General features: G+C 45.3%; 1 protein-coding gene across 8 annotated transcripts in view; it reads left to right on the top strand.

Annotated features, from left to right (window-relative positions):
* Positions 1 to 1,433: 1,433 nt before the first annotated feature.
* Positions 1,434 to 9,358, top strand: part of PHC3 (polyhomeotic homolog 3) — a 78,305-nt gene continuing 70,380 nt past the window's right edge. For 7 of the 8 annotated variants that reach the window (XM_075547016.1, XM_075547015.1, XM_075547013.1 and 4 more), the window contains exons 1-3: positions 1,434 to 1,480; positions 4,346 to 4,511; positions 8,739 to 8,894. In XM_075547016.1, the coding sequence (XP_075403131.1) occupies positions 1,467 to 1,480; positions 4,346 to 4,511; positions 8,739 to 8,894 (336 nt within the window). In that variant the 5' untranslated portion in view covers positions 1,434 to 1,466. Of the gene's footprint in view, positions 1,481 to 1,564; positions 1,718 to 4,345; positions 4,512 to 8,738; positions 8,895 to 9,358 lie in introns of those variants that run through there. The other variant, XM_075547011.1, reaches the window with a different exon arrangement.

Here is a 9,358-nt window from a genome sequence, read left to right as displayed (position 1 = left end):
AGAAGGAATGTACGAAAAAATGTTCTTTTCCCTCTACAAAGATCTGGGACGACAGGTTTTCTAATAGTAAGCACACTTGTCATGAGCCCACATTACATTGTTAAGATAGAGTTACATCAATACTTTATTTTTAGTTCTGGAAATTAGTGGGGTTGCACTTTCTTACGAAATAAACAGGAGAAAGACACGGTTCATGACTGCTAAGCTTTTTTGGGTTTTGTTTTGCAAAGAGCAGTTTAGATGCACCATCTCTTAAGGTTTGCAAAACACTTGGTAGATCTGTTTCAGAACACTTACAAATCTCTGTAAAAGTCACTCCAGATTACACTTCTTAGAAGACAGGCACTCTTTACATGCAGTCTAGCGCAGCCTCAGCTCAGTTAGTATGCCGTAAACCACCCTGGGCTGGTCGGTTGAGCCCGATCCCGTGACTCACATGGGGCAGAGCAGAACCGACCCAGAGGGCCTCCAAGGCGTCACATCCTTATGGAAGCCGGCTGCCGCTTCTTTTGCAGAGCAGTTCCTGGAGGATTTGAACCACTGACTCTTCAATCAGCAGCTGGAGCACTTTAACAACGGTGCCACCAAAGCTCTGTTACCACCCACCTGTTAGCAAACTGAGGCATCTTGGTGGCAATAGTGGGTTAGGTGTTGAGCTACTAGCCGCCAGGTCAGTGGTTCAAATCCCTTCGAGAGAAAGACGAGGCTGTTTGCTCCTGTGAAGATGTAACGCTCAAGAGCAGCTCTCTTCTGTCCCGTGAGTTCTATTGACCTGAGGGCTGTGGGTTTGGTTCGCATTTGGTGGCAAACTGTTGCCTTTCCCGCTGGGCAAAGAGGTCAGTTTCATGTTGCCAACCTTCCTTAATTCTTCAGTAAACTGATGCTGAGAGCATGGATCATATCCTTCGGGTAATCAGGAATAATTCCTTAACCACCCATTTTGCTGCTACCTCCGAAAGCCCGGCGCGAGACTGCTGGTTCGAGTCCCCAAATTCTTGAGCACCCAAGTCCGGTAAGCAGCCCCGCAGCTAGCACGGCGTTGCCTTTCTCTGAAACCTCCGTCTGCCTGGGCGCGTTTTCTCTGCAGAGATCTTCGTGCATTTTGAGTGTTCTTCACATTTCTAATGATTAAAACCAAACCGAACCAAATAAACCAACCACAAAACCTCCCTCAACAGTCTGACAGCACGTTGTCTCTCTTGGTTACAGCTCCCTCCCCGCCTCCCCCAGGAAGAAGACCCTGGACCGTGCTAACGCAGAGCTGGGAAGGAGAAACTGGCCTTTAAGTGGCGGGAAAGGCGCTCACTCGCGCGCACTTCGAAGGCCCGTGGGGGAGAAAGCGGGAAACCGAGGGCCCACGTGACCTAGGCCCCGCCCCCGAGCCGAGCCGGCCCCGCCCCCGCCCTCCGCGGGGGGGGGGGGGCGTCGGCGCATGCGCAGCCAACGGTAGTGATGGGGGAGAGAAGATGGCGGAAGCGGAGTGAGTGACTTGCTGGTGACTGATGTCGCAGCTGCGGGGCGAGGACGGGTGTCCGTGCTGGGGAGCTCTCGGGGCGCTTTCCCGAGCAGCGCGGCGCGGAGGGAAGCCCGAGAGCCTCCTTGCGGCGGGGGAGCCCGCGTGGCCCGTGTCGGGGTGCAGACATCCTGCGCGGGTTCAGTTACGCACCGGGCGGGAGCGTCCCTGCCGCTGGCCGAAGCGCGCTCGCTGCGGCCCCAGGTGCCTCGTCCGCGCCGAGGGCCGGTGGGGCTCCCTCAGCGAGGAGCCCGGTGGGCGCCTCAGGCGCTGTCAACCCCCGGGGCCCGGCGGGCAGCTTGTGGCGGCCGGGGAGGCTGGGCGGGCGGCGGGCACTGTCAGGCCTCTCGCGCGCCCCTCTGCCTGCCCGGGGCCCCGGCGACTGGAGAGCCGTGGGCTCCCGGCCCCTCAGGCGCCAGCCCGGGGGCGTGGACGAGGCGTCCGCGCGGGCCTGCGCACGGCACGCACGGGGTCGGCCGGGGTCTGCGAGGCGGGAGACCCTGTGCGATGGAGCGCTTCCTCGGAGGGCGCCGGCTGCAGGGTGGGTGCCTCCCCGGAGGGCGACGTGCTGGTGTGGCGGTGTGCTCGCTTAGCGACTCCCAAACTCACTGCTTCCTGGTAGGCCTCGGTGCCTCGTATTGTGCAGGCTTTGGCCGTGCCCAGACGGCCGAGTGCACCAAAATTGTTCTTTTGTGTCAGGCCTCCAAATGCAATGCGATGGTTCATTCGGGCAGTTCCACTCACCGGAGTGTAGACCTTGTGTCTGAAATTTGGATGCTCGGTGACCATTTCTAGTTGGTAGTGCCAACTGCTTGCCGCGGGGCTTGGGTTCGAACCGGATCAGCACTCCAAAAGAACCCGACTTGCACCTGGCTTGTGGCCCCTAAGTGGTATCGGGGTGCAGAAGTGTTAGGGCGCGCAGTAGTTTGGTAAAAACTTTACCTTCTCTACCACTAATACTGTGTGACGCCGAGCAATAATGACTATTTGATACTATGACTTGTTGGTTGGAAGACAGTGCGAAAATCCGTGGCGAAAGAGATAGAAGTAATTACTAATTTACAAAGTTAGAAGTTGGCCTCTCTCCATCAAGTCCAACCCCCCCCCCCATTGAATCCAGTGTTTTACCTTGGTTCCTTTAAGAGCATGTACACCCTGCTTACATATATGACATAAAGGACAAAGAAAATTTGTATATACGGGATAAATGTGTACCTACACAATTAATGCCAAATTCCTTTTGTCTTTCTGTAAAAAAGGACGTGTTCTTTTTGCATTCTTGTCAATGCTACTAATGTGAGGTGGGTCTGATTCTGTTTCTCAGAAGACAAGAAAAAGTAGATACCACTAAAGCCGTATAATCTCAACTTTGCTTTTAACCATCGCGGTGCATTTCAGACGCTACAAAAATACTTTAGTTCTAGGGTCTAACACCACTGAGGGCTGCAGAATTGGCGGAAAAAGTTTGAGTTGAATGAATTGTACATTTAACACAGTTTTGTGCCACAACCCGAGTGAAGTGCGACAGTACCATTGGGAGGAGAATAATCAGAGAGCCCAATTGAAAAATACGCTTTACTGTGGACACGTGGGGGGAATGACAATGCTGTTTTCAAAAATGTGGAGCAATTCTTTATAAAATTTGGGGAGAATGTGAAAAGTTGCTGTCAGCTGCTTCTCATTTCCTCAGAGTAATCTGCTCATAAGTATAAACCAGAGTTATTATATATAGTAAGTACAGTTGTGGACTCATTAGGGGAAAAGCCAGTGGAACTAATAAAAAATATAGAAGTTATGTTTTAAGCAAAATAGATGTAGTAACCGAAACTAAGCTAAAATGTACAAGTCGTTAGGCATTCTCTTAGTGTAGAGCTAGGAATGATTTTAATTTGCAATTAATATGGCTGTCAGAATGTCAAGAAATGCTTTAAGGTACCCTGGTGTAATGTTTGATTACTCCCGGTAGCTTAGTATTTTTTGGTCAAACTCTTGGTTTCAGAATCCTCCACTTCTTTCCACCACGCCATGATACATTTTGTCCATCCAGTGGGCTTCCACTCAGAGTAACCCACGTTCAACAGAATGAGACACCGCCGAGTCTTGCGCCATGCTCACTCACTGTCCTTGCTCTAGTTGAGCTCATCGCTGCAACTGCGGTGTCGATTCGCCTCATTGAGGACCTTCCCCTTTCACTTACCCTCTCCTTTACTGAGCATGGTGGAGCTCTTTTCCAGGGCTTGGGTCTGCCTGAAAACATGCCCAAAGTACTTGAGACATCTTGCTTCTAAGGGACATTCTGGCTGTACTTCTTCCAAGACGGGTTTATTTGTTCTTCTGGCATTCCATGATACATTCTTGGGTAGCATATTTGGCCACTGCTATTTACTTGTTTTTTTTTTTTTTTTTGACTACTGCTTCCATTTTGTGGATCTCCGTAAAATGAAACCCTCCACAACCTCAGTCTTTAGTTTTTTCATGTTGTTGCTTATTGGCCCCATTGTGGGGGTTCTTGTATTTATATTGTTGCCTTATCCATACTGACGCATACTTTGGTACTTAACAGTAAGTGCTCTAAGATAAACTTTAGGTCAGTATTTATCTGCATTATATACTTTGAATTATCATTTGAAGTTTTCTAGGTGTTAAGTTATTAAATATACTAAATCTATGCGGGGTGCTTTTTCCTGCCAATTGTTTATGGTAGGTGTGTGCTATGTGTGTCTGAATGAGGATCTCCTTATGAGTATTGCTGATAATTTCTTTGGAGCAATTAGTCTATAAAAATCATAAGATACTGCTTTACCAATACAAACCCTTTGTGTTATCTGCCAGATTTAAGGACCACAGTGCCGCTATGGATAGTGAACCAAACCCTGGAGCATCTTCTGTGTCAACAACAGCCAGTAGCACCACCACCACGACCATTACCACGTCCTCTTCTCGGATGCAGCAGCCACAGATATCTGTGTACAGTGGCTCAGACCGACATGCCGTACAGGTAGGCCAGCTATAAAGATGGGTAGGGTAAGACCTTTTGCTGACCCCCCCCATCTGCCACCATCATTTCTGAGTCATAGTGACCTGGCAGGACAGAGCAGAACTGCCCCATAGCGTTCCCAAGGCTATAATATTTACAGAAATTGGCTGCCACATCTTTTTCCTGGCGCATGGCAATCGCATTGGAGCCACCTGACCTTTTGTTTAGCAGCCAATCGTTTAACCACAGTGCTGTCAGGGCTTGCTAATCAGACTGCGGATTTGGCATATGGCATATATAGCCTGGGCGTCAGGAACATTCTGTATGGAAGGTTACTAGTGCTGCTAGAATATGGGAACATTAGCCAACATACACGGTGGCTCTAGGTTTTTATGGACTGTTGTAGGAACACATACCTGAACCCAAAGTATAGGCTTGGGGATATCTTTTTAGATGCATTAAGAGATTAATTTTAACCTTCAGTGCTCTTAGGGGCAGAAGGAGAGGGAATACTTCACTTGCAAATCTAAGTCTTTTCATTTAGTTGAGAAAGTTAAGTTTATGTAGTTAACCTTGGTAATGTCGGAAGTTCAGGCAATATGGAACTATCTAAAGAAACTGGGCATCACTGTCTGAGATGCCCTTTGTTGGGATGTCAGCAGCTATGTAGCCTAAAGGAGACCTGGTGGCACTGTTGGGTAGGCGTTGGGTTGCTAATTGCAGGGTTGGTGGTTCAAAACCACCAGTTGCTCCATGAGAGAAAGAGGAAGTGATCTGCTTCCGGAAATATTTATATCCTCATAAACCCTGTGTGGAGTGTCTGTGAGTTGGAATCAAATCTTGGACAGTGGGGATGCAGCCGGAGGTGAGAGGCATAATCTCCTTGAGTCTTAGACCAAAGCAAGCATATGCCATCCAGTTGAGGCAGACTCAGCGACCCAATAGGATGGACTAGAGTTGCCCCTGTACGTTTTCTGAGGCTGTAACTCTTTATGGAGGAGAAAGCCTCGTCTTTCTTCCTCAGAGGTGGTTTCGATCTGCTGACCTTGTGGTAAGCAGCCCAACTCATAACCACTTACGCCACAAAGACTCCCAGAATCTTGGGAACCTGTAAAATGAAGATGAGTCCAGCTGATTCATTAATTCTTTATGAGCATTAAATGAAGTCTCCAAAGTTGGGTGTATGAAATACCTAATTAAAAAAGCTATTATTTATTGAATAATTGCCATGTGCCAATCATTTCATAAATGCTTCACATTAGATGACCTCAGTTAATCCTCACTACATTTCTCAAAACTTATTACCATCAAATTGATTCCAACTCATAGTGACCCTGGGAGACAGGGTAGAATTGCCCCGTATCTCTTTTTTATACCCACCAAACAAACCCACATCAAGTAGTTTTTTAACGCATAGCGATTCTATAGGACAGAGTAGAACTTCTCCTTTGTGTTTCTAAGATTGTAAATTTCTGTGGTAGCACAGCGCCTCATCTCTCTGAGGAGGGACTGGTGGTATGAACTACTGACCTTATCGTTAGCTGTTCAACTCTTAACCCCCTATGCCACCAGGTCTCCTTTGTAAAATAGGCTGTTATGGATTGAATTATATACACCTTCTGCTTCCCCACAAATGTGTTGTAAATCTGAACCTCAGTGCCTGTGTAGATATCATCTCATTAGGGAAGGGACTGTCTTTTGATATATTGAAGCAAAATTATTTTGTATAGGGCATATCTTGAGTCTGTTTCTTTTGAAAAGAGATTAAATGCAAACTATCTCGGAAGATTTACATGAAAACTACACAGGAATAGAAGCTCAGAAGAGACAAGATCTTCTGTCTTGAACTGACAGCGGAGAAAGCCTTCCCTAGGGCTGGCACCCTGAGTTCAGACTGCTAGCCACCTGTGCAAAAGCTCACTGGTTCAATCCACCCACTAGATAGCTACGACACGAAATAACTGTCCCAGACTCCCATAGCTCCTATATTCCTGGACTCCAGAATTTGTACCCTCAGTCACTTTTCTTCTTTTTTTTCTGTACCTGCGTTCTATAGAATCTTCAAAACAACTCACTTATGTGCTCTAGAACCCCACCCTGCTTTTAAGAGGGCCTGTCCTAGTGCTCTGTTTCCCTGCCCCGTGGGTTTGCACCAAATGCTCTGAAGGGTCTGCAGGGTGGAGGCAGAGCTGTTGGAAACGCAGCCAGGTCAGCAGAAATTCAAGCTGGAATGCCGTGCATGCTGCTAATGTCCTTCACTCGCCCAGGTCTTTGAGCAGATGGATGATGTGGGATTTTAATATAAAATGCCCTCTTGCTTTCCAGATTTTTTCCTTAAGCTGGATGTGCTAGCAAAAAATAAGGTGTTTCTGGATTGGCGTAGATAAAAGATACATTTCACAAATAGAATGAACTCTGGTTCCTATGAGATCTTAGAATTGCTTTCTTTAAAATGCCACCAAGTCGATAGTTATTGAATTACTTAAGTAGTTCTTGTATCCTCCAGCTTTTGTTTTCAGTCCTTTGAATTCTCAACTTTCTCTGCTTTCCTCATTCTTTAGAGGCACAAAGTAAAGACAACGTGCTGTACCTTTAATTAGTACTTGAGGAATGTTGCTCCTGTGAGTACAACAGTGAAAGACCATGGATGACAGAAAAAATGTAACATCAAAAAATGTGTGTCAAGTAGACGATGATTTCAGTTTGACTTTAGAATGTTGTTGTGGAATTACAAGAATATGTATAGATTTATCTGACCCAAAAGGCCTATCATTTTAATTCTTTGTCACTTAAGGCTGGCCTGTAGTCTCTTGCAACCAGGGGTCAAAAGCCTCTATTGATTTTTGTGACAGGCGTTGTAGCAGGCTTAGCAGACTGCAGTTGCAGAGAGAAATGAGCTATGACTACATGAAAGTAAACAGTAACACAGGAAATGTTTTTGTGTGGTTTTTAAAAAAATTTGAATAAAGGGAATTAGGTGTTCCAGTTCAAGATGTCCTGACTTACACCCTCACATGGTGTAAGATTATGTTCAGTTCTTCATTCCCTGGAGCCTTTGAGAACTTACTGGGATCCTCCCGTGTGAGACTAAGGTTAGAGTTCTGAGTCTCAGTTGGGCATGAGAGGCCCTGGGGATGCCCTTGTAGAGGACTGGCGCAGTCTGCCTTTTGGACCAATAGGGAATTTTTCTCTTAGTAGAATACTTAACTTTTTCCGTGAACTTTCAGGCTCAGATTTTACTAGTTATTAATAAATTCAGTAATTAGCACTTCTTCAGGATTATTTCTTTAGAAAGAATAGTTGCTGTGTTGACATTATTGAAGCAAGGAATCTGAGACTGTAAAAACATTTAAAAATAATTACTTAGTAATTAAGAATTAGCTTTACAATTTTATGTCATTATTAATATGCCACCAACTCATTTTAAGAGTCTCAGACATTAATAGAAAAGTTCAAACTAAGAAGTAAAAATAACCTCTAATCTCGCCTCTTTTGGATGTCTTTTCTTGCTTTCCTGCATAGTCTTCAAATATCTTAATATTGAAATGAAATCTTACTCCATACACTGCTAACCTAATTTTTTTCATCTAATGATTATTTGGGTACTTCTTTTTGTTAATAAATACAGATCTCGATCTGCAGTGCCCAGTATCAATAGCCACTAACTATATGTGGCTGTCTACATGAAAATGAATTAAAATTCTATAAAATAAAAGTTGAATTTCTTAATTCTGTTCGCCACATGTTCAATGCTCAGTAGATACAGGTGGACATTGGCTCCCACACTGGCTGGGCAGTTCTGATCTACATCACTGTTTGCAGTGGCTCTGTGATCAGAGTATCCCTGTCTGTGTCCAAGCCCTGAATTCTTCCCAGCTCTACCCAAAGGTCTACCAGTTTACAGTCTTATCAACACATGTAGGAGAGTACCTGTTTCCCCAGGTAGCAGTTGTTTGACACTGTAGCCATCTGGAACCTGGGAAATAGTGTTTTGCTTTCGCTTGACTACAACTGTGTGATTGAACCTCTTTTCAGTTGTTCATCCTCTCGTACATCATTTTAATGTGAGTAAATTAGTGAATCCAGGAGATATAGAATCAGGAGAGAACTGTGTTCATGAGCTAAGTGACAAGGAGTATTACCAATGGAGTGGAAGTTCAGACCACCACCTTTTGTTATGCTTAATTTTTATGATGAAGATTAAGGTAAAGACGCTGGTTTGACAATGGTTCGATTGGCTTATCACAGGTCATCCAACAGGCGTTGCACCGCCCCCCCAGCTCAGCTGCGCAGTACCTTCAGCAGATGTACGCAGCTCAACAGCAGCACTTGATGCTGCACACAGCAGCTCTTCAGCAGCAGCATTTAAGCAGCTCCCAGCTTCAGAGCCTTGCAGCTGTCCAGGTGAGACTCGCAGAGATGCAGACCTTAGCTTAAGCTGTTTGCAGATGACAATGGAAAATAAACATATGACGCCAGAGTTCACAGAGATCCTGTGATTCGTTTTCCTTAAGGAAAGGAATTAATAGGCCGTCAGAGAATTTAATTAGAAAAAAAATGTATAATATGCTCTGTTGCTAGCATTGACCCCATTACTTTTTATCTGCACTGTGGAAATGTGCTGATGGCATAGGGTTGTGTATAAAATTCTAGAAACAATAGTTAAAAGTCAAGGTTATATGAATGATACTTACATTTGAATTAAAAGGTTTTTTGATTATGTAAATTATTTTCACTAATTAAAATAACGAACTGTGGTACACAAAAGGCAACTAGAGATGATCCTTTCTATCCCCACTGTGGTTTTCCACTTTTATATGGTGGTCACTGTAACAGTTTAATATGTTGTCCTTAGTTGCCATTGAATT

This window comes from Tenrec ecaudatus, chromosome 4, assembly GCF_050624435.1.
Source record: "Tenrec ecaudatus isolate mTenEca1 chromosome 4, mTenEca1.hap1, whole genome shotgun sequence".
In the NCBI taxonomy this organism is placed as follows: domain Eukaryota; kingdom Metazoa; phylum Chordata; class Mammalia; order Afrosoricida; family Tenrecidae; genus Tenrec; species Tenrec ecaudatus.
Note: the sequence above shows the minus strand (reverse complement) of the source record. Positions and strands in the feature narration are given on the sequence as shown.